Here is a 23,315-nt window from a genome sequence, read left to right on the forward strand (position 1 = left end):
CAAAGTCCCAACCCATTAACTTTGCTCTTGCCACCCAGCCTCGACATTTGTTTCTTCCATCAGGCTCTGATTCCAATCATGGTCCCTCTTGAACACCCCCTCTCCCTGCCCACAGCCGCGTGCACTAGCGGCATTCTAGTTTCCAATGGTCAAGCGCTTAGATTCAAGACTTCCCTCAGCGAAGCGGGAGATCGACGCCACTACGGAATAGTGCCTGCGGGGCGGAACGGCAGGGAGCGGCCAGACTTTTGACAATCGCTACTACTTTGTCCCTCATTGCTTCCAGTCGAGATTCTGTTTGAAGTCCCTTGGCTGTTTAAAAGAGGACAGCAGCTCGCAACGCTCGGTGTATTTGCCTGCGCTTTTTGAGATTGCCATCACCAGCCAATCACTTGACAAAGCGCAAAGTTGCCCCTGATTCATCCATGTTTTTGCCACGGGCAAGTTCCTGTCTGTGGGCCTCGCTGTCCTACCAAGTTCCTGACTCTCAAACTTGGTGTTTGTGAACGACTTGTGCACGACCAACAGATGAGAGCACAAGATGACCAAGAGACAGCTAATCTTGCGCTAGCTAATGGCGTCTGGCTTGAAGTCAATCAGCACAGTCAATCGAATAATGTACTTTTCTTAAATCTGCCAGTTGTGCAGGCGCACTCAGCGCCAGAGGTAAGCAGCCAGGTAGAACTCGCACTACACTTAGACAGATGGTCCTTTGCGACTGCGTCTTGTCAACGCTCGAGAAACATGGGCCTTCATGTGGTGCTGGTTGTGCAGCTGGCGGAAATCGAGCCTCTGCCATCCACCGTGTGTTTGATTCATGTCCTGACTGAATTCCGGCAGGGTTGAGCATCTTCCTCTTCGTCTTGAATCCAGGCTTTTGGGCTTCTTTCGGCAGCGCATACTGCATGCAGCTAGACCAGGCACTGACGCCATCAACGAATGCGAATGCGAATAATGTTTCTGAGTGGTGGACTAGGTACTGCGTGTAGACCGGGCAATGAGAATTTTCCAGGTCGTCATATCCGCAAACGAGTTTGAAAGCATCAAAGAGGAGAGCTTTTTCGAGAGATTCGATATTATAACAAGGAAGAAAACCGCAATGATGCTTGTTGGTGGGCATTGGATGGTCCTCGCAGCGCGAGCGAGGAAGTAGGAGACAACTCGGCGTGACCCCGGCACGAGCGACCCGATTTGGCAACGTAGGCGAGGCGCACGAAATTCGATTGAGACCACCAACGACTTGCCAACCTCCATCCACGACGGTCTAACTAACCCCCACCCCCAGCACAGCACAGCAGACAAAATGACGAGCAGGCCGGTTGTCACCATAATCGCCGCCGATGGCAAGCCCAGCGAACAGACGCACCCCCTCCCTGAGGTGTTCAAGGCTCCCATCCGCCCGGACATTGTCCAGTATAAAACCCACCGTCTAATTCCACGCCATCGGTCGCTGACGCGCAAAACTACAGGACCGTCCACGTCGGCATCGCCAAGAACAAGAGGCAGCCGTACGCCGTGAGCGAGAAGGCTGGCCACCAGACCTCCGCCGAGTCCTGGGGTACCGGTACGTTTTTAAAATAGCGCCGTCCGCCAATTCTTCGAAAATCGCGAAAACCCTACAATTGGACAGTGCGCGTTGGACGAAGGAGCCTGGCGGGCGGCAAAATATCTCAACACCACGATGTAGAGGCTGATGATGGATTGAATTGCAGGTCGTGCCGTCGCTCGTATCCCCCGTGTCTCTGGTGGTGGTACCCACCGTGCTGGTCAGGCCGCCTTTGGTAACCAGTGCCGTTCTGGTCGCATGTTCGCTCCCACCAAGGTCTGGAGGAAGTGGCACCAGAAGATCAACCTTGGCCAGAAGTGAGTCTCTTCGCGGACAGGAGAAACAATGAGACGGAAAACTGATTGCAAAAACAGGCGCTTCGCTACCGCCTCTGCCCTGGCTGCTTCTTCCAACGCCGCCCTCCTTTTGGCCCGCGGCCACCACGTTGCCACCGTCCCCGAGGTTCCCCTCGTTGTCTCTTCGTCGGCTTTCGCCAACTCTGCCGTCACCAAGACCTCGACCGCCGTCGCTCTGCTCAAGACCGTTGGCGCTGGTTCCGACATCGAGAAGGCCAAGAACTCGAAGAAGGTGCGCGCCGGTAAGGGTAAGCTGCGTGGCCGCCGCCATCGCCAGCGCCGCGGTCCCCTCGTCGTCTACGACCCCGAGACGGACGGCAAGGAGCTCGTCAAGGCTTTCCGCAACATCCCCGGCGTCGAGTCGTCGTCTGTCTACGCCCTGAACCTCCTTCAGCTCGCCCCCGGTGGCCACCTGGGCCGCTTCATCGTCTGGACGTCCGCCGCCTTCCAGGCCCTCGACAAGATCTACGGCACGACCACCGAGCCGTCGGCACTCAAGCGCGACTACCTCTTGCCCGCCCCCGTCGTCAAGCAGGCCGACATCTCCAAGCTCATCAACAGCTCCGAGATCCAGAGCGTGCTGCGCCCCGTCAAGGGCGCCGCCATCACCAAGCGCTCCGTCGTCCAGAAGAAGAACCCCCTCCGCAACAAGCAGGTCCTGCTCCGCCTCAACCCCTACGCCAAGCAGTTCGCCGCCCAGAAGCTCGGCCAGCAGAAGCTCGACCAGCCCAAGGCCCCCGGCCTCGCCCCCGAGTTCAAGCAGACTCTGGCCGACAACTAAGTGTGCTCTTACTTTTGATGAGCGCGCTGGGTCGTCTGTCGTCGTTTCTGTGTTGTAGCTGCGGTTCCGGGAGCTGTGGTTTTTCCTCTTTTTTCTCTCTCCAAACCACGAATCTCATCTGGGGGGGGGGGGCCGTCGGTGGTTTTAGGTAGCTGGACGTAGTAGCAATGACTACCGGGCTGCCTGCATTCCAAAAAATTTGATATCCCATGCTATGAATTGTGCTTTTCTACTTTTGCCGCTATGCACACTTCCAAATAACTCCCTGTGTTTAGAGAAGCACGTTTTTCCGTGACGCCCTGTCCCTCTGATCGTTCTTCACCTAGTCCTTCCAACGCCTTGCGTGATGCCTGTGTCTCAAAGTTTACTTAAGTAAGCTTTTCGAGTACCACCCAAGTACCTACGCCGCTATCCCCGTCTATCAATGCTCATCCACCCACGCATCCATGCACCACAAATATGCTCTCTCGCTCCCTCTCGCTCCCCCTCCTCCCACCGGCAAACCATTACCTACCGCCCAACCTATCTGAACAACCGCCGTCCCCCCATCCGTCCAGCCGTCCTCTCCCTCCCCTCCAAACTCAACCCCAAAAACCCCATAGCGCCGCCCTCACGATCACGCTTATACCGACGCAGCGCCTCGCGCAAGTGGTCCGGCGCCAGCGGGCCGCGGTCCCACTCATTCAGCCGCTCGCGCAGCGGCGTGTCGGGTGGGATCTTGGGGAACGCAGCAGCGGCGGTCGAAGAGGGGGAGGGAGGCGAGGAAGAGGTGGTTGTGGGGTTATTGGCATCTTTGGTGGTGGTGGTGGGGTTGGCATCGCTCGACGAGACGGTGCTATCGATGCTCGTTGTGACGCTGGTGTTGGTGCTGTTGGTGGGCTGCGTGCCGTTGGCGCTGGCTTTGGCGGCGCTCTCTTGAGACGCCTTCTGCGCGTTCGACTGCTGCGATGCAGCTGGTGTAGGGACACCTCCGCTGCTCGTTGGCGGCGCTGGGCTGCTGGGTTGCTGTTGCTGCTGCTGCGGCGGTATGAACGCCGAGACGGGGCCTGGGGTTGGCGGCGTGCTCGAGGCGCTGTTTGGCTGGCCCGGCAAGCGCACGTTGGAGTATTGGTGCGGAGTCGGGCCCGGGTTGTACTGTGGCTGTTGCAGGTGCGCGTAGCCATAGGGATTGTGAAAGGCTCCAGGCGTCTGTGGAGCTGATGGCGCGGTGGGAGGAGGAGCTTGGGCGTGGGGGGTTGGCGGTGCTGAAGGCTGCTGTGCTGGTGCTGGAGGCTGCTGTGCTTGTTTGAGGACGGCGTAGCGCGGGTCGTTGATGGGTGCGTATTCGGATGCGGCTTGCCATTCTTCTTGGACGGTGCGAGCGCGCTCGATCAGGGAGCCGATGAAGACTTTGGTGTACGAGTTTATGGTCGTGACCACGGATTGTGGTACAGACTGCGACAACGTCTGGTTCGTGATCTATTTCCCTGGTTATCGGGCTGCTGTGTGAATGACGTTGGGAACAAACGTACTCTTCGGACAATCTCCTTCTTGAGCTTGACGGCACGATACTTGGCGTATCGATCAGACTGGTCCGAGTCGAGATGGTCAATGAGCATCCTGCCAGCCCACGTCAGTAACTCCATCTTTCGCGTGAAGTTGGCATGCCCACCTCAGATGTTCTGCCTCCTGCTTCTCATCCGCCTCGCCTTGTCCCTCCATGACCGCATCCAAGGCCTCCCCACCGTCATCGTCTTCCTCCTCCTCAGCATCCTTGTCTGCTGCTTCACTTCCAGCCGCCTTGCCGCCTCGCACGCTTGTGCCTGTCGTGCTTCTCATATCATCGTCGCCTTTGCCCTTCTTTCCCTTCCTCCGCGTCGTGTTGGTATGTGTTGTGAAGCTGCTATCAACACTGGGTGACCGCGAGAACTCGGCGCGCTGCTCTGACGACTCGGGCGGGAAAGATGTTTGGCGCAGACCTGAAGGGCCAGTCGACGGCTTGCGGCGTTTGCTGGGATTCGCGGGCAGCGAGCCGCTCAACGAAGGCCTCTTTTTGGACAGGTTGTAATTAGAGGGAGGCGACGCCATTTTTAGGACGGGATGAGGTTCCTCGAGGTGGGGGATTGTGTGGTCGGACGTTTGTCTCAAGATACAGATGAAGTGGAGGACGGTTAGGGTGACGCGCAGACGTTGGACGCGCGCGTCCGGAGTTTCGCCGACAAGTCTGCTCTTACCCTCTGAATATTGGGAGCAACAATGCTTTCCTAGCAACACCTTGGAATTATATTTCATGATGTGTGATCACTGTATTCTCGTCAATGTTGCCAGATTGTAGCTTTATATTTTGCACTGTCAACTCTCAGGTCTCGTGTGAGAATCAATTAATTTCATCCAATAATATTTTGAAGAACGGCAAGCATCCAGGCAACTGAAGGAATTGAAGAAATCAAAGGATGCTGCCCCCAGCCGCAATCTCACAATCCAAGAATCGTAACTCCACAGATATTTTCCCTCTGCCATGGATCATATCGGACAGGAATCGCCTGTATCCCCTCCCTCTGCATCCGTCCCACCGCCACCAGGAACCATCTGCCTGACCATGCCCGGCACCTCCCTCCCCTCCTCAACACCCAAAACCGCAAACAGCTCCTCTCTCCTGAACATGACCGCCGTATCCTTCGCATTCGGTATGCCAACATCAGCATCAGCGCCGCCCTCAACCAGCGCATGCACTACATCCGCGTGGCCCTTGAACACGGCGCCAGCCAGCGGACTTTGGCCACGCCCATTGATGGTATTGGCGTCGGCACCGCGCTCCAGCAGCGCCCGCACCGCCTCATTTCGACCGTGATATGCGGCTAGCATCAGCAACGTGTCGCCCGAGTGGTTTGTCAGGTTGGGCGGGATCCCGGCGCGTAGGTAGGCCGAGAGCGTTGCAGTATCACCGGCGCGCGCCAGATCGAAGAGTTTGGCAGCCAGATCGAGCGCTGCCGGGGGTAGGTCGGCGGTTGAGCGCGGTGTGCCCGTTGTGCTGTCGCTGGTGGTAGTGTTGTTGTTCACGGTTGAGGGTGCTTGCGCGTCGGGCTCTGCGGCGGCGCCATTGGTGGCGGGCAGCGGGTCGTCATTGACGGGCATGCCCATGGTGAGTGAGAGAATTGGAGCTTTGGGAGAGGTCGGAGTGCAACAGGAATCGTGGAAGACCGGCGCAAGAGTTGTTCAGAGTCGACATTTATGGATGGAAAGTCTGGCGAATGATTTAACGGGCAATGATGACATCTCCACGCGGGGACGCAGATCACTGGCGCACGGAGCACATGGCGTCCGTCCGCTCAACCCTGTGCCTCCGGGCATCGTTGTCGGACAGACTTCCGGGCCATGATTTTCACCCGCTCCAAAATGATTCTGGTCCTGCCCTTCAATTGAAGGCAAGCAGTTTGATTCCTTTTCCGTCTCTTCGTCCGCACTTCCATCTCTTCAGCCTTATTTTCCTTGGGTCTGTTCATGATTTCTTGAAAGCGAATGCGAAAGCACATTGTTCGAGTCCATCGCGCATAAAGACAACAAGATGGACCAGTGCTACAAACGATACAAGAAATCCAAGTAGCTGTCTGCAGTTAAAGAGCAGCCTCAGGCATCACAGGAATGAATTAAATGACAAAAAAGGAGTGCTGGCTATTGCGGGAGCGGGAGTCTTTCTGGCAAAAATCATACCAGGGCATTCTTCACATGCTGGTTAGATTTTCAGCAACTAACGTTCAGTTGAAACCGACTCAATGATAACAAAATGGGGGCCAATGACCTGGTCAGCTTCTCATCCATGAAGTTTGACAGCCAGAGGGCGGCGCTGACGTTGTTGACGGGGAGCAGCAACCTTGCCACAGAGTATATGGTCTGGAAACCAAAGAGTAGGGCTTGTCTATCGGACTCACAAAGTTGACGACTCTCGAGGCTGTAGAATCAATACTCACGGCGTAGTGATGAAGTGAGGCAACAGACGGCGCGAGATGCCGACTGTCTTTCATGACCTGAACTCTTCCTCCGACCTCGATCCTACACTCAACACCAACAAACCTCTGCGCCCATTCAAAATCTCGCAAAGTCCCTCTTATTCACAGGTCTGGTCTGATCCCCCTTTTTGGAAGCGGAAGCCATCTGACGTTGCTTCCAGAAAACACTCGCCACCATGTCCTCTCCCGCGCAGAAATTCGCCAATGCGCTCACTGACCTCCGCTCTGAGATGACGCTTCGGGGCGGCCCAAACGAGAAGTTTGTCGACGTCCTTCGCCGCGACAAAGAGCTTCAGTTCAAGGCCGCAAAGACCTTTGCCCTCGGCGAAGACATGTGCACCAAGTTCCAGGCGATGTTGACCAACCGCGGCAAGGCGGCGATCATCAAGCCCAAGCTGTGAGGATTCGGTCTTGATGCGCATGAGCTTTGAGGTCGCTCTGGACGGCACATGGGTTTCATCAAGGCTTTTTGATCTTGGTAAGTATTCAGACCCTGGATCTGAACTCTGATTGTTACTGACCGCTGGAGACGGATGTTGCGATAGCCGTCGGCCCTTGGACCATGAGACACAGCCCTGGGGATTCATACAAGTCATAATCGGGGAGATGGGTAACAGGGGGAAGACAATGCCAGACATACACATCAAACAGCCAATCCACTTTGCCCTTTACACTCATCGTACGGTGCGCCGAGACGAGGTCCATCTTGTGCAAGCAGTGTGATCTTGAACAAATTGGCCGCGCCGCTTTCGAGTACATCAGCAAGAATGCCGTGTGCGGCGACTAGGTAGGGTGGGGCGGGAGCAGGAAAGTTTCAAGATTCCTCTCCCGAGGGAACGGCTCGCAGCTGCGTTGAAGGGGCTCATCGCAGGCAAGACACTGCCCAGTGCCAGCGTCAAGAAGGTGAAGAATACCAGCTGGCGATGTGAGAGGGTGTGTTGTCGCTAGTTTTTAAAATACGTGGAGACTGTTCCGGAAGGGTGTGGCAGCGGAAGTTGGATTGGCATGTTTGCAACACGAGAGGATCGGAGCTAGGAGAGTGGCAAGGTTGTAGCAATCAAGACTTTTGGAGTAAGCAACTGCGTGGAAAGAAGAACCGACGAGGGACGAGCAAGGAAAAGCAACAGCCAAACCACGTCAGCCACGGAAGATCCCTCAAGTGCGTCTCTTTACTCTGCAGCAAACTGTGTCAACGTGGAACTGCTGGACCTATTCCACACTTAAGGCAGGCAACGCCAGGTTCTCCGTTCACAATGTTGGCAAGGAAACGGACACCGAATTCTGCTTGGCCATTTACAAGGCCGCCGCGAGTTGTCTTGTGGCTTTCATCGCTCTCATTCCCGTCGTGGAACATTCAGTACTGACATCGAAAGGACGCAGGCGCTCAAGAATGATGGCGTTTGAACGGGAAGAGTGACAGAGCGCGTCGGTTGAGCGAGAAAACCCGGCAATGGAACAAGTGATAGAGGTCGTTGTCGAAACTAGCGTGGTAGTCGTTTTTCTCCCACAAAGAACCGGCTGCGCAATCGACGACCTCCTTGTACTTTATCATCTTCATCCTCACTTTCTCTAACGAACTCTCTGGACGCCTCGATGCGAGAAACCTGCCTCTGGAGCTCCTCAGAAAGCGATTCCACCTTGCGTGCAAGCTCCTTGTTTTGTCTCTCGAGCGTTTTGTACTGCTTCTCCACCAAAGCCAGCTGGGTGATTTGGGTGCGCCGTAACTGGTCAAATTTTCCGTTCATGTCTGCTATTGCGCCCACAAAGTCATTTCGGGGAGCGGGAGTGTCATTGCTGCCGTTTGCCATGTCTTCTATCCCTTCCAGCATGACTGGAGGCGTTTCCTCTACCATCGGCGTTGTCTACGTTGGGCCATCTGCGCCATGTATGATCAGCAAAGCTCGACGTAAATGCTGCGGAGCGTACCTGAGGTCGTTCCCTCGGGCGGCGGGTGACTCGTGTCTTGGGTTGTGTCTTGCAATAATCAGGATGAAAAGAGCACTTCTTGGCCGACCTATTGAACCGACATCCAACACAACAGCCGCCCCAAAGATAGCCTCTGCCAGGCCAAATGACCTGACGGCACGAACTGAAAGTGCTTCCGTTTCTGCAGCATGTGCAAGGATCCGCAGCTTCTACTGCCACAGAACTGCATTGAGCAACCAGGCCGAGAATGTAGCCGGAATAGTGCGATGTGTCGAGCGGCAGGTTGTCCCTTAGGAAGTCTGGATCTCGCACGATTTCGGGCTTCAACGAGAGAAAATCTTCCCACACTTTGCTGTTTTTCGGGACGCTCTTGTAGTGGCGCAGGACTCTCTCAACCATTCCTTGTCTGATCGAGGAGCGGTGGGCGACATGAATTTCGCGGCCCTTGACGGCAGACTCGCACTCGGATTTGAGCTGATTGTTGGGAAGTCTCGGATCGGGAGACTCAAATTGCACGTTGATTGGCATTTTCAAGTTGTTTTCCCTGGCCTGCAAACCCAGGAACTTTGGAGGAAGCGTTGAGAGATGAGGCTTTTCCGAACGACAGAGGCAGTGGGCTGGTGGTTGGCTTTTGACGTCGAATTTGGGCATTAGCTTTACGCATCTCTGCTCGTGAAAATTACGAAGCATAAGGAGAGAATCGCTGTTACTGGTCAATGGCGGCAAAGAAGGTTGAGAACGTCGCGTGTTGGCATGGCTTGAGTGGTGAGGTTTTTGAGTTATCGACCCTTGACCCTGAACTAAAACATTGACTTTGGTGCCTGAGTACTCGACGGGCCGTTGCTTCCGGCTCAATTCCATGCTCTTGACGCTACATCTGTCCTGGGCTCGGATCAATTGTGACTTACCTGGTTGCGGCGGCTTCCGCGATGTCAAAGTCCACAAGACCGCTCCTCATCAAAGATCGCTCTCAAATGCTTGATTCATTGTCTGGTGCTCGTGGTAGAGCACCGCTGAGGGGCGAGATGAGGTTGCTGTTGCTTGTTGGTGTTGTAAGGTCTTCGTGTGTTGTTTGCGTGGCGGGCCGTTGCGCGTCGCCTCAGGCTGGTCCCTGCGCTTCTTCCCCACACAACAGCCCGGACGTCGACTCAAACACAAGGCCAGCAAAACACCTCTCATTTTTCTCATCATGGCCACTCGCGACCAGAGCCTCCCGACGAGCAGCAATCCGATGTAGTGTAATGGCAGAGATGAGTTTTCAGACACGCACAACAGCGAAGCCCCGATCTCGCGACGAATTTCAAGCGTGGATCCCTCTGCCAGGCCGGGACCTTTCCACGGAATCGCGACCCCTTACATCTCTAGACCGATGATTCCAGATGACGATGCCTTCATGTCACGGAGCCCAGTCACATGTCGAGTCAGTCACTGGATCGACGCCCAGAAACTACCTTGAGCCATTAGCACGCAGCACAGAGCGAGGCGCGTTGCAAACGCCACGTCTACGACTCGATATGCACGTCGCGTCTTCCAGCCTTCGGTGACTATGGGACGTTAAGAATGCGAAAGGTTGAGCCATAGTACACTTCCTTTTCCTTTCTCCCGTCGCCATGAACTGTCTCATGCTTTGTCCAGCCCTTTCTTTCGCCGCTTGAAAAAGTTTCTTCAATTGGTTTTCCAACATCCCGTTTCACCGCCACATTCTCGACCATCTCGTCTCTAATGCTCCGCTTCGACGATTATCGGGACGCTTCTTGCCCTTGGACTTTTGGATTCCTGGCAGTCCCTTTGGCCATCTTCGTTCTCTTCCAGCGTGCCGCGTCGGAACTTCAGCGCACAGCGAGCGTCGCCACTGTACTGGCTTTTTTATTTTCGGATTTCAGGATTTCAGGATTTCAGGATTTCAGTCATTTCTACACTATTAACTCCGGCGCTTTTTACTCAGCTACGTCGATCCGCTTTCTGCATTCTGCACTGTAGTTTGACGATACCTACACGCCATTGGCGGGTTGGGGTTCAGTTCGCGACAAAAGTTCATTGCGGGTAAGTAGTTCTCCAGCGCTAAAAAGTGCTTTGATCAATTGATTTCACATACACTACCACCTCCCCTCCCACTTACGAGTCAGAGCAGTGTACTGTACGTACCTATGTCAGCGACCATGTACACGCACATCATCTGTACATTCCTGTCGCAAGGAAAAGACAAGCATGGCACATTGACACAGTCGAAGCCGCACGCAGAGCAGTAAGTAGCCGTCGGTCGGAGCAAGAGGAGCGCGAGGCTCAACCCTGAATGCTTCACTTCACTTCCTGTTTCTGATTGATTGTGGGTAAAGGTGAGAAGGAGCGACTCGAGTTGATCTTGTTTCCAGACCGGATCAAAAACGCAGACATCACCTTCATCGAGTCGACGCACAGCTGTCCTGCAGGTACGCCAGCACCACCAGCACCACCGTCCCACTCCAACTATCCCCACCGCCTTACCGCCCTCATCTGCACCGCAATCGCAATGACCGGCAACACACTCACCACCTCGCCCAGCCCCGCAAACTGCGGCGGAATCCTCACACCGTCCGGAAAAGCGCCCGCAGCCAGCAAAATCGCAAAGACATTATACATGAAACACCAGGCAAAGTTGGCGCAGATGCGGCGGAACGAGCCTATGTATCTTGCTGTGGTTTCGATAAAAAGACGGTCAGCGACGACATTCACACATTTCACTTCTAGTCTTGCTCAGCATGAGTTGTGTGGTGTGTCAAAAGCGCGTGCTCAGCGCATCGACGCTTGTTTCGTGATGCTTGATTGGTTTTTTTCCTTCCTACCACCCATCCATCCATCATTCCTTGCTTTGTTTCTCGCCAGTCGTAGTCCTGTGCTTGGAACGAAGAGAACCCAATACCAACTACTTCCTAGACTGGCTGCATAGTGAAGAAAGCCGTCACCCAATTAACAACAACGGGGCAGGGCCCAATGGCGCGCTGCTGACTGCGCAATCAATGCCGCCAAAAATTACTTGCTCCAAAATCAACATCAACAACACGAGAGCAGCTTCCTGCACTGCGGAGCCCAACAAACATTGTCCATCGTCGTCATCGTCGTCGTCATAAAAGAGCAACAAGGCTCTGCGTGAGCCGCCAAGTGGAAAGCAGCGGCAAGTCTATACCGGCGGGCCTCGCCGCCCAAGAAATTCAAAATGACCCAAGTATTGATGAGAAGTAAAAGGGGTGACGCGCTGAAACGGGGAGAGGGTACTATGTAGTCGTTTGCGCAGTCGTCGCCAACTTTGCGCCGTTTTTTTGAGTACGAGTGGAGAGAGTTGAGTTGTGCTTTGGTCGTAAATTCGCGGAGTTGAGGAGTCGCGAAGGGGGTGTCGTGGAAAGGTAATGTGGAAATGTGATGCGCGTGTTGGTCGTCAAAAATTTGCTCGCGCGCATTGCTTGGGAAATGCTGTCATTGATGACGCTGTCGTGACGGGACAAGGCGTCAAAACTTCATGTTTTGGTCGTCATTAAAAGATCCGAAAAGGGGGGGGGGGGGGGGCTACCATGGCAGCGGTAGGCGAGTCCAGCGCAACGGCCATCAGACGCTCGACGTTACATGGAGCCCATCTTTAGCAGCGCTTCTGCGGCCTCCCTCTCCTGCACGCTCTCTGGTAGACCTGCCATGTTGGACCATCCTCTGGATGCAGGTGGACCCTGGTAGCTCATCGAGACCCCTCGAGACGCTGGGCGTAAGCTCCTCGACGGACTGGGCTTGGTCCTCGCCATGGACTTTGACAGCTGGTTGTAGTCGCGTACAACGCCACCACTACCCAATCCGCCTCCATATCCGCGATAGCTGCCTTGCCGGAGCATCTCGGCACCTATGCCGGCCCAGTCTTCCTCGTCCGTAGCGTCGTCTTCGTCATCCAGCTCCAGGTCTTCGTCCAAGGCCTCCGGAGCCGGCGGTGAGTCATAGCCGTCTTCCTCGCCGTCTAGCGACATCTTGTCGGCTTCATGCTCGGCCATGTGCATGTCGACGTCATAATCCGAGGGATCCCGGCCGCTAAGGGCGGAGCTTGCGGCCCAACTGCCCGAATACAAATCCTCGCGGCGCTGGGAGGGGAAGCGCCGAGCAGCTTGCGCGACGCGTGGAATCTGAAGGCCACCACTGGAGACGACGTAGCTGTCGGGGACGCTGGCAGGCGGCGAAAAGGCAGCCATGCCGTGAGAGCCGGCGACCGGGATGCCGTTCGGCGCCGACGCCGCTCCCGCACTCGCAACACGGTCCGTCCTCGGTTGACCCACGATATAAGCATCCCAGCGGCCCCATCCCACCTTTTCGAACGCCGGCTCCCCGTCTGGGAACGAGGCGGCGGCGGCGGCGGTGCGGCTCTCGAGGGCAGCTACGACCAGGCGGCGCGCCTTGGCCTGAGGAATGCGCGAGAAGCCCGGTACCGTTTGCGCCAGATTCATGAGCAAGTGTTTGATGGCGACCGGGCCGTTGCTGAGCAGCATGTCCGGGAGGTGGTTCTTGGCCAGCATGGCCGGCGTAATGGTGGCTTCAGCTTCGAGACCCGAAAGTGCGGCGCTGGAGAGGGGGGCTGGGTGCTGGTCCGCGTCGAGCAGCTCGATGTCCGAATCGACGACATGCTGGAGGGAGGAGGCATGCGGCTTGCGCTGGGGAGGGAAGGTCGGGGAAATGGAGTTGGGAGGCGTCAGCAACATGGCGCGGTGGTTTCCGGAAGACGTGTCGTGAGTCTTGGGAATCTGGACAGAGGCGGAGAGGTTGGCGAGGAGGGAAACGGGCTTGGAAGGGGCAGTGGCCATATTGGTGGTGGTCGGTTGGTTATTTCTGGGGAAAGTGCGAATACGAGTCAGCGTTGGATGCGATAGGAGATGGCAGATGGAGGAGCAATCGGGAGGCAACGAACAGGAGTTTCGGCTTCTCGAGCGAAGAGCAGTGGGTTGGATGGTACGCGACGGAGCAGGAGGGCTTATGGACGGACGAGGCGAGGTGCTGGGTCGAGAAGGTCGGCCGGAAGCGGAAGCGCGTAGTTGGCGTGTGCTGATATAAGAGCGGGCTGCTGACAAGACGGAGCAAGAGCAGCAAAGGGCGGAGGAGGCTGGGTCTGGACGGCTGGTGAGGTGTAGCTGGCTGGGACAGTGTATGGTCTTTGTTGATAATGTTGTTGTTGTTGTTGTTGTTGCGATTGTGGAAGGGAAGCGGAGGCGTAGGGTTCGGGGTGTAGGGTAGGGTAGGGTAGGGTGGTAGGGTAGGGTACAAGTATATGGGACTGGGACTGGGACTGGGACTGGGACTGGGACTGGGACTGGAACACGGTCGCGCATCAGGCTAATGGTTGACAAAGGAGCGACCACTGCGGGCGTTGCGGGAGCTGATTGGCCAGCAGCGACAGCGATAAACATTGGGGAGGCGGCATCCATTGCATACATATGGGCTGCCTTCGAACAAAAACATCACCATGACTCTTGCATACATCTCTGTACTGACTGACTGACTGACTGACGGGCGACAAAGCAATCATTCTCTTCCTGCTTCTCAAGCCCAAGCTGAGGCAGTCAGTCATCGGGCTGTTTGTCACGCGCACCCACCTACCTACCTATGCTCGAGAGGGCTGTACCTGGTCGGGCCACGACACGACGGCAACCAGCGGCATTGTTCCTCTCCACCTCATGGTTCCCTTCTTCTTCTTCTTCTTCTTCTTCCTCTTCTTCTTCTTCTTCTTCCTCTTCTTCTTCTTCTTCTTCACAGGAAAGGCAACCAACAACAACAGCCATTCGCTCTCCGCCCTCCAAAGTCTCGGCATTCCACCTCTCTCTCCACGTGCACGCCCTCAAGTCCGCTGCTGGACTGCACCGACGGCCTCGTTCAAGACGTATTTGCGCAGCGCCTGCATATGATGGGCATAACCCAAGTCAGCCCCTCATGCTCGTGCCCGCCCTACACGTGCCCGTCTGCGCGCTTCCCGAGGGACCACTTACGTTCTTGAGCACCCCGAGATTGCCCGTCGTACGCGAAAAGACGTCGCGATACTGGTCAAGGCTCGCTTGCACCACGTCGTTTTTCGTCATCGTCCCGGCGCATATCGCGCGCATTTGCTCCTCCATCTGGCGCCCCGTCCGTTAGTGATCCACGCACACAACTCCAAACGTCCAAAATTCAACCCGCCAATTTCACGCACCTGTTTCCTCAAAAACGGCTTGCTCAGGCTCGTTTCAAACCCAAACTCGTCGTACCCCACAATCAGCGCGACCCCCAGCGTCGACGGAATCAACTCTTCGTTGCCGCCTCCGCCGCTTCGCCCAGTGGCTGTAGCGCCTCCTCTGCCACCACCACCACCACCACCACGCCCCCTCCCTCTGCCTCCCCTGCCGCCCCGGCCAGCTACCCCTTCCTCACCGCTGCCCCGCTGACCTCCACCACCACCCCTGCTCCGAGTCATGACGTACGAGCGACTTTTGATCTTTGCAATGTGCTCCGCCATGGTCGCGTCCGTGCCGATTCCGTTGGCATCCATCAGTGCAATGAGCTCCGGCTCCGTGAGATATCCGGGAGGCGACGTCTTGCTTTCTCCCATCAGCGCCTCGTCTGGCTGGAACTGCTCCCCCACGTCAAAGTGTGGCAGTTGCTGGCTGCTCTCCCACTTGTCGTACGGGTACACGTCGAGATAATTGCGCTCCAGTACTCGCAGCCCGTGCGCTGCAAACGTCTCACTGCCATAGAGAATTTCAATGTCCGTCGCCTCGCCCTTGGCGTCGAGCGAACAGCACGCCAGAAACCGTCTCACGACAAATTCATACACTCGTCTCTCATTCTCGTTGGCGAGCGCCGGTCTGGTCGTATAATTGACGGGATGGATCGGCGGATGAGCATGGTCGTTGTTTCTCCCGCTGCGTGGCTGGCTGAAACCTCCATTCATCAAATGCTGCGCAAAGCCACCCCAGTCTGCATCCGGCTGTTGTTTCTCAATAATCTTTTTGAGGTCTATGGCCCTGTCAAATTGATCCGTCTCGGTACGGGGATAGCTGATCCATCCCCTTTGATACAGAGACTCGGCTGCCAACATAACGGCCTGACTGTCCATGCGGAGGAACCGGCTGCCCATCTTTTGAAGCTCGACCGTTGTCAGGGGCAGAGGCTTCCACTTGCTCGTTGGTTTCTTTTGCATCTTAGTAACTTTGACCAATCTCGCGCTCAAGCACCGCTCATAAATGACGGTGACGGCCATGCGGTCAAACAAGTGGCCCCGCTTCCAATTGAAGTTGACCTTGATGCCGTCCTTGACGTGAGACACTTTGATGTTCCAGAATGGCTCCGGCACAAAGTTCCTGACGCGGAAATATCTCTCCACAACGAACCCGAGCGTGGGAAACTGGCAGGACCCGTAGCTGATGATTTCCTTGTCCCCATGGACGCGAGCAATGACCGGTCGCAGATGCATAGTCTGCAAGCGGGTAAAGGCGGCGCCAATGCGAAGGTCCAGCTCCATGCGAGCCTCGACGGCTTGCGCCTGTCTCTCGTCCAGGTCGACAGGGCGCCGTGCTGCGGCAAGGACGTGCGCCCTCTCGATGTTGCTGAATCTCGCCCTCTTAATTTCAATCCTAGTGTTGCCCTTGAGCGCCTCGACGCGAATCTCGGTGCCTATGTGTTCTCCCTCGCGATCGCAATCGGTCCAAATGTACAGCGCCTTGCAATACTTTGCCTGGTCTTCAATGTTTTTTGCGATCCACTTCTTGTCCTTGTATACTTCCTGGGCGACTTGTGCGTCAAAGAGGGCCACGGGCTCGCAGCCGGTCCAGGTTTTATGGTTGGGTTGCTGAAATTCCAGCCCCTTCAAGTGTCCGACGACCGAGGTCATGACGACGTTGCAGTGGCCCCATCGAGGACCGAAATCGTAGGTGAATTCATAGTTCCAGGTGAATTGGGTGTTTCGGGCTTTGACCTGGTCGAGTCAGCTTGGAGTGGAATTCATTTGCTTTGAAAAAACTTACTGCGCGCATTTGACCACCAGAAAGGTGTTCGGCAACGGCCTTAGCTATGGACGGCTTCTCAGCCACGCATAGAATTCGAGGCATCTTTCGGCGGGGTGATCCATGGGCGGTGGCGAGCCGTCTCTGCAAGGCGGACGCGAGAGGCAGAGGGTGAGGGCGGAGACGCGTCGAGAGCATTGACAGCGGTTGCCGCGTTTGTCGAGTCGATTCCCGTCGCGACCTGGTTCCTGGGGACCCTGGCGCCGATCATCTCGGCTCGCGAGGTAGTGACGTGATCCATGCCAACCGCCCTTCGTCTTTCTCTCTCTTCACCTCCAACTCCCCTCCCTCTTCCATCTCCCGCCATGCCTCTCGTCGCGGCCAACATGGCGCTACCGGCCGTCAAGACGCTCAATGACTGCGCCGACTTTTACAAGACTGTCGAGCCCTTGCTCCCCCAATTGCAGGCTCTGCCGCGACAGGTCCTCGACAACATTACCGACCTCGACGCGCTCAAGACCATCTATCTCTCCACCAGCCCTCTAGTGACAGGCTTTGCCCTATCGCTCGCCCTCGCGCCCATCTTTTTGGTCGTCTCCGAGATCAACAGAAACTACTCCCAGGTCGATCGCATGTGGAGCTTGCTCCCCACAATCCACGTTGCCAACTACACGCTGTGGGCGCATCTGTCGGGGGTGCCGACGCAGCTGATTGACAATGTCTTTGCATTTAGTTGTCTTTGGAGCGTAAGACTTCTCGGACTCTTCTCCGCGCCTGCGCTCACGACTGCAGATTCGTTTGACCTTTAATTACTGGCGTAGAGGCGGATACAGCATTGGCTCTGAAGACTACCGCTGGGAAGTGATCAAGAAATACGTCCATCCAGTAATATTTTTCCTCTTCAATGTTACCTTTATCTCGACCATTCAAAGTGTATGTTCTCTGTCCGCATCCATCAACTCCGCTGACGTTCCAGGTCTTGCTTTTCCTCGTCACCACTCCTGCCTATGTCCTCCTCCTCGGCTCCTCCCTCACTGGCCAGGGCATGGCTCTGCCCGACCTGATCTTTTCGCGCGTTCTCATCGGTCTCGTTGTACTCGAGTGGTTTGCCGACCAGCAACAATGGAGTAAGTCCTGCGCACTGCCCTCTGCATCCCATCTGACCGCCCAGACTACCAAAACGCCAAACACGCATACATCCGCACCGGCACCATGCCTCCAAACAGCCCCTACACTCGCGCAGACTTTGGTCGCGGCTTCAACACGCATGGCCTGTGGTCCATCAGTCGCCACCCCAACTTCCTCGCCGAGCAGGCCATCTGGGTCCTCCTATACCAATGGGGCTGCTTCCACACGCAGACGGTGTACAACTGGTCGGGGTTGGGCGCTTTGTCGTATTTGATGCTGTTCCAAGGTAGCACGTGGCTCACTGAGCTGCTGACTGCCGGCAAGTACGATGAGTATCCCGTGTATCAGGAGCAGGTTGGCCGGTTTTTCCCCAAGATCAGTGTCTTGTGGAATGGCGGATACAAGCCGCCGACCAAGGAAGAGAAAGACAAGAAATCAAAGTAGAGATAGACGCATGGCTGCATAGCGTGGCGCGCATGTGCATCAAGAGGTCTCACGAATTGGAAAGATGGGGCTGGTGTACTTCACCGAAAAACATGTATATACATAGAGCTTCATCGGCCACTTTTTCACTGATGAAAATGTCACAGCACCTTTTCGATTATCAGAATTAGGAGTGGCCAAGTACCTCAAGCGACGCAGCTCGATGATGCTGTCTCGCTCCACTACGAGCCAACACCGACGGACACGTTCAAGAAAGAATGCGACGCTCGCCGCCTACCACTACACTCTATCGTCTTCCAAAACCCCCAAGCTGACCCGCCACACACGCGGAAAGTGAATTGGCCACGTTCCAGTGCGACCTCGCTCTGGTTGAATCCTGTCGTCTGCACGGCTCAGCTTATGTTTACTGAAGAGAAGTGTCGGGTGAAGGGAATTTATACCTCTTTGACACGGGAGAGATGGCAAGGTGCGCTGTTGCTGCTTCTGGAGCGTCCACGTGTCTACTGTCCTGGCTGTTGGTGGCGCGCATGTGAGGAAAAAAAGATTGCGGACCTCCTCCGCTGCTCTGCTTTTGGTGGAGTTGTGCGGGGAGCAGGAGGTTTAGCCTGCGTGTCTAACGCTATCATCGAGTTCTGGTGCTGCTGCTCTGCGCTACACGTCAATGCTGCCTGGTATCCTGAAGGCATGTTGCGAGACCTGCGGAGAAGAGCGAAGGGTTGACCTCTTTCCAGGACGCCCGGCGCACAACGGCTGGAAGTTGGATGATTGGCTGGTATTGGCCGTCGGCGGCTGTTGGAGCTACTCAGAAACCTTGGGCGAAGACTCTTTTTATACTCTTCCTCCTCGCTAGGACGCTGTCAGATGCGCTATCTCTGGCTCGTTCACATGCTGACTGCGTGCTGTGCTGGACCATGCGCCAGTGACACGAGCATTTCAGGGTCTGCTAATTTGGCAGGTGCCGTATCCGCCGCTTGGGCCGCTCAATCAGAATATGAAAGAGTCGTGGAGTACGATGGTTCCGTGGTTCAACAACCATCCCTTGCGGCCCTGAACGGCGTGTCTTGGAGCAAAAACAGGTTTGACTTACACGTATTGTGCTTGGTCCGGTGGCCTTGCTTTATACATTTTCTACTTTTCGCGCGCGGTGCGGATGGAGTTTGATTTCAGAACGCTGCGGATAAGGACGCTGCACGAATGCTCGTGGTATGCTGATGATCTTCATGCAGGATCAGTGACGTGCTTCAAAATTGCTCTACGCTTCTTTGGACCTGACTCCTCATTTCCTTTCGCACTGAGGGAGAAGGCAAGGTAGAATGACTGCCGACGCAAGACGAACAGACAAAGTAGAGGTTGTGTAAAAGTTCATCGTCGTCTCGTTCATCCGCCCAAACTCATGGGCTTCTGGTGTGGAAGGAGGAGGAGACGGCGAAGTGGGAGGTTTTTATACACGTCTTCAGCAGCAAGTGACTCCCGCGGCCCACGTGTCAACGGTCACTGTCGCGTGAAGGCTCCGGCCGCTGGGCTGGAGTATAGAGACTCCAAAATCTTTCAGACTCGCCCATTCGTCGTGATGCGAGAGAGGCTGAGAGCGCAGCGCCCAAAAAAAGACGGGCAGTAAAAGAGCGCGAACCTCGCGCTTCGAACTCGCTTTGCAGTGCTGACGTTGTGGCGAACTGGCCACACGCATCTTTTCCGTGCTGCCAACGCTGTCTCGACGTCTATAAATTCCAGCCCTCCTGCGGTTTCTTCAGAGTTCACAACGACAGCATTGCCTCAGGCGCATGCCTGACGGCCAATTACTCACTGCTTCGCTTCGCCTGGGGAAAAATTGCCATTTGGTGTCCTGCCTTCGGGCCATTTCAACAGGATCGATTGCGGACGAAAGGTGCTTGCGAACAACATTGCGAAATGACGCTGCGACGCACTGCTCTCTGCAAACAAAGTCAAGTACCTCTAGAACTCAGTGGAAGATCCCGGTCGGCAGGTCTGCCAAAATGGCGACGCGGCGCGGCAATTGAAAGTATGTGGACGGCGTAACCGCACCGAAAGTGAAAGAAATGTTGCTCTGGTTTTCCTCAGAAACGAGGTGATTCCGTGGTCATTAAGAGAAGATTGACGTGAGAGGAGGGGCCGACGAGGCTTTTGTACGCAAGCTGGGAGCAAAAAATACCAGTGTCGTCATGTCCTCCGCTGACACCAACACATGGGACAATTTCCATCCAACCACTACCACCACTTCGCCGCCATCAACCATGCAACTCTCTGCTTGAATTCCCTTAATCAATCAATCATTCAATCTTGAATTCTCTTCATCACTCTCACGCGCGACTTTAAGTTATTATCTAAGTAAGACATATTCCCCGTAAGTCCTATATCAACGTCCGTTATGGTCTAGTGGCTAGGATTTGTCGCTCTCAGCACGAGTGAAAAGCTCTGCAAGCGCCGACAAGGCCGGGGTTCAATTCCCCGTGACGGAATGAGTTTGTTCTTTTGTCCCCCATGCTTTTGTTGATCGGAAATACTAGACAATGGGTCGGTGAGCTTTTGAGGGGCCGAGGGGGGGATTTTGGGGCAAAACACGTGCAAAAGCTCGGGTTTCCAGTCGTATTCAGGGGAGAAAAAACAAAAATGAAAGCTTGAATGCTGGGATTCGTTTTAATTTTGTTTTCCTTCCGTGGAGTTGCTGTTGTGGGTCGCGGTGTTGAGGTGATGGAGCGAGATTCTTCTTTTTTGGCCGACGCCGCACCGACCGAGGGCGCACGGACGTAGAGACGTGGCACACACACACAAGTATGAAGCCTCGGACGCGCGCTTTGTGTATGGAGGGATAACATTATGGCTTTGTTCTTCAGCGTTTGTCATGGGAGCGATTGATAAGGACTCTTGGTGGTGGGTCTCAAGAGGCTTCGTGGATGGGCAGTAGAACATGTCCAGTCCTTTACGCTCCAATTTCCTTGCGCCAAACACTGCCCACAACACGGCGCGATTCGACAGACAAACAAAAAGGGAATCAATCCCACAGTACATTAATCCACTTCTTCCACCCCTTTCGCTGCGGCTCAGGCGCTTCGGGCGAGCGCTCCACCGCTTCCAGCGCCTCACGCAGCGGGATATCAGACAGCGCGACGATTTTTGTGCGCTTGAAAAATTTCCACAACAGATATGCAGCGAGCACGAGAGGGATGTCGCTAGGGTCAATGTCAGAAAGTGAGATTTAGTGGGGAGAATGAGAATAGGGCTTACAGGTACGACGACACGAAGCCGCTGGGCGACCAATTGCCGTTGGTGAAGACAGCGAAGCCGGCCGTGAAGAGGATGACGACACAGAAGAAGAGGGCGACGGGGGTTGAGTAGACTAGAGCACAGCACGTCAATTCAGCTTTGGCGAGAAATAGACAAATATGCGGAGGAGACGTACCGGTCCAGCTGTTGTGCCACGGCAGGCGCTCCAGCGGCAGCATCTGCCTCTTCATGGCCATCATCAAACGCTGGTGGTTGATCAAAATGGTGATCCAGCTGATCAAGACGCCGGCTGCCACCAGGTCGACGAACCAGTAGAACACGGTCAGCGCGCCGCTGGACAGACTCATGAAGGCGAGGAACATGAAGGCGGTTTGGATCAACACGCACACGTAGGGGATGCCCCAGGATGTGGTGCGCAGCAGGACCCGCGGTGCCTGGCCCTTGAGCGCCAAACTGTACAGCACGCGGGTGCCGGCGAGAAGCGCTTGGTTCGACGATGACCACGCCGACGTGATCAGGATAGCGTTAACGACCGAGGGAATGGCCTTGATGCCGGCCGCGCTCGCCGCAACGACAAAGGGGCTTTGAGCTGCGGTGCCGGACTGGTCGTCGAGTCGCTTGTCGTCGCTCGCAACCAGCATGCCGACAATCAGCACGGCCAGGATGTAGAAGAGCGACACCCGCGCAAAGACGCGTTTGCAGGCGTTGGGAATGGCTCTGCGCGGATTGCGCGTCTCGGCCGCCGCCATGGCGACGCTCTCAACACCTGCGAATGAGAAGACGGCATTCGTCATGACGGCCCAGTAGCCCAGGAACTGGCCCCACCGACCTGTGGCGATGTACTCGACAAAGGGACCGGGCGTCTTCCAGTAGCGGAAGCCAATGCGCGGGACGCCGGGGACGCCGCCCAGGTTGATGACAAGCCCAAGGATGATGAGGAAGATGATGAGCAGGATCTTGAGGATGGCGAAGAAGAATTCAACTTCGCCGTAGATGCGGATCAGGCTGATGCCGATGATGAAGGTGACGACAATGGTCAGGACGATCCAGACGGACGCATTGACATCGGTCCAGTACTCGAAGAGGACGCATATGGCGGAGATTTCTGAAGGGACGGAGAGCCAGTTGCCGTAGACGATGTTGTACCTGTTTGGTCAGCTCTGCTGTCTACTTATTTGATTGATTTCTTACCCAATCGCAAAGCCCAGCGCAGGATCAACCAGGAATTCCGCATGCCGAACGAATGAACCAGTGACGGGGAGAAGCGCCGTAACTTCTCCCAGTGCAAACTGCACGGCGCAAACAATCAAGCCGACAGTCGCGTAGCCAAGCAGAGCGCCGAGGGGACCACCCGTCTGAATCGAGCTTCCAAGACCCAGGAACAAGCCAGTACCCTGCGAATATCAGAAAATGCTGGGAGACGGGAGAAACCAGAATGGAAATGCATTGCGGGAAATTTGATTGGTGTTGCATGCTTTGCATTCATCTTTGCCGATGCCCCCCCTTTTTGATGAGCACGATAAACTTACAATTGCACCGGCCAGCGCAATCAAACTGATGTGCCTCTGATGCAGTCCCCTTGATAGATCCCTCTCTTCATAGACAGTGACAAAATCGCCACCATGGTCGTCCGTAACGACGCCCTCGCCGTCAGCGCGTCGCGGGTGCTCGACATCGGGCGAATCATCCCGAGACACCTCCAGCCCGTACCCATGCTTGTTGGCGGCAGTAGACGCCATGGCTTCGCACCTGGGAAAAAGAAAAGCAGCGAGTAACGAGCGGCGCAAGGCTCACAATGCGATGCGATGCTATGCTGTCTGAATCATCGGTCCATGGAGTCTGCTGGAGTGAAAGGGAAGGAATAATTCGTAATGCGGCGCGAAAGGGACACCAGCTCAGCAGCAGAAAAAAATCGCGTGCTCGCCGGCCGCC

General features: G+C 55.6%; 9 protein-coding genes and 1 non-coding gene across 10 annotated transcripts; 3 read left to right on the forward strand and 7 right to left on the reverse strand.

The window, feature by feature from the left end:
• The first annotated feature begins 1,257 nt into the window (after positions 1-1,257).
• IWZ02DRAFT_453266 (60S ribosomal protein uL4) lies at positions 1,258-2,925 on the forward strand. Its single transcript, XM_066767646.1, has 4 exons — positions 1,258-1,413; positions 1,470-1,564; positions 1,713-1,863; positions 1,921-2,925. Exons 1-4 carry the CDS (start codon positions 1,304-1,306, stop codon positions 2,681-2,683), a joined length of 1,119 nt encoding a protein of 372 aa, XP_066622613.1. The 5' UTR covers positions 1,258-1,303; the 3' UTR covers positions 2,684-2,925.
• On the reverse strand, positions 2,926-4,817 carry IWZ02DRAFT_453268 (hTAFII28-like protein conserved region-domain-containing protein). Its single transcript, XM_066767647.1, has 3 exons — positions 4,335-4,817; positions 4,195-4,282; positions 2,926-4,141 (listed from the first exon to the last, which is right to left on the reverse strand). Exons 1-3 carry the CDS (start codon positions 4,748-4,750, stop codon positions 3,206-3,208), a joined length of 1,440 nt encoding a protein of 479 aa, XP_066622614.1. The 5' UTR covers positions 4,751-4,817; the 3' UTR covers positions 2,926-3,205.
• A 168-nt stretch (positions 4,818-4,985) lies between these two features.
• Positions 4,986-5,897, reverse strand: IWZ02DRAFT_453269 (ankyrin repeat-containing domain protein). The gene has a single exon (XM_066767648.1). The coding sequence runs from the start codon at positions 5,801-5,803 to the stop codon at positions 5,186-5,188; it is 618 nt and encodes a 205-aa protein (XP_066622615.1). The 5' UTR covers positions 5,804-5,897; the 3' UTR covers positions 4,986-5,185.
• A 686-nt stretch (positions 5,898-6,583) lies between these two features.
• Positions 6,584-7,653, reverse strand: IWZ02DRAFT_283920 (uncharacterized protein). Its single transcript, XM_066763679.1, has one exon. It carries the CDS (start codon positions 7,311-7,313, stop codon positions 6,768-6,770), a length of 546 nt encoding a protein of 181 aa, XP_066622616.1. The 5' UTR covers positions 7,314-7,653; the 3' UTR covers positions 6,584-6,767.
• A 497-nt stretch (positions 7,654-8,150) lies between these two features.
• On the reverse strand, positions 8,151-9,456 carry IWZ02DRAFT_433668 (uncharacterized protein; the record flags this gene model as incomplete). Its single annotated transcript, XM_066766311.1, has 2 exons — positions 8,151-8,531; positions 8,596-9,456. The coding sequence occupies 2 exons, from the start codon at positions 9,454-9,456 to the stop codon at positions 8,151-8,153; spliced, it is 1,242 nt and encodes a 413-aa protein (XP_066622617.1).
• A 2,371-nt stretch (positions 9,457-11,827) lies between these two features.
• IWZ02DRAFT_283971 (putative Sin3 binding protein-domain-containing protein) lies at positions 11,828-13,859 on the reverse strand. Its single transcript, XM_066763680.1, has 3 exons — positions 13,508-13,859; positions 12,140-13,428; positions 11,828-12,084 (listed from the first exon to the last, which is right to left on the reverse strand). The coding sequence occupies exon 2, from the start codon at positions 13,401-13,403 to the stop codon at positions 12,189-12,191; it is 1,215 nt and encodes a 404-aa protein (XP_066622618.1). The 5' UTR covers positions 13,404-13,428; positions 13,508-13,859; the 3' UTR covers positions 11,828-12,084; positions 12,140-12,188.
• A 654-nt stretch (positions 13,860-14,513) lies between these two features.
• On the reverse strand, positions 14,514-16,673 carry IWZ02DRAFT_378178 (DNA topoisomerase 3-beta; the record flags this gene model as incomplete). Its single annotated transcript, XM_066764983.1, has 3 exons — positions 14,514-14,705; positions 14,780-16,540; positions 16,590-16,673. 3 exons carry the CDS (start codon positions 16,671-16,673, stop codon positions 14,514-14,516), a joined length of 2,037 nt encoding a protein of 678 aa, XP_066622619.1.
• Positions 16,674-16,954: 281 nt separating this feature from the next.
• On the forward strand, positions 16,955-18,140 carry IWZ02DRAFT_378703 (uncharacterized protein; the record flags this gene model as incomplete). Its single annotated transcript, XM_066765004.1, has 4 exons — positions 16,955-17,314; positions 17,361-17,501; positions 17,545-17,695; positions 17,740-18,140. The coding sequence occupies 4 exons, from the start codon at positions 16,955-16,957 to the stop codon at positions 18,138-18,140; spliced, it is 1,053 nt and encodes a 350-aa protein (XP_066622620.1).
• Positions 18,141-20,520: 2,380 nt separating this feature from the next.
• Positions 20,521-20,617, forward strand: IWZ02DRAFT_t69. The gene has a single exon. It is a non-coding gene; the product is annotated as a tRNA-Glu (tRNA).
• A 445-nt stretch (positions 20,618-21,062) lies between these two features.
• IWZ02DRAFT_284101 (proline-specific permease) lies at positions 21,063-23,283 on the reverse strand. The gene is made up of 5 exons (XM_066763684.1): positions 22,913-23,283; positions 22,575-22,777; positions 21,559-22,529; positions 21,384-21,495; positions 21,063-21,328 (listed from the first exon to the last, which is right to left on the reverse strand). The coding sequence occupies exons 1-5, from the start codon at positions 23,120-23,122 to the stop codon at positions 21,151-21,153; spliced, it is 1,674 nt and encodes a 557-aa protein (XP_066622621.1). The 5' UTR covers positions 23,123-23,283; the 3' UTR covers positions 21,063-21,150.
• Positions 23,284-23,315: the final 32 nt, after the last annotated feature.

This window comes from Phyllosticta citriasiana (assembly GCF_038021145.1).
Source record: "Phyllosticta citriasiana strain CBS 120426 chromosome Unknown IWZ02scaffold_7, whole genome shotgun sequence".
NCBI lineage: Eukaryota > Fungi > Ascomycota > Dothideomycetes > Botryosphaeriales > Phyllostictaceae > Phyllosticta > Phyllosticta citriasiana.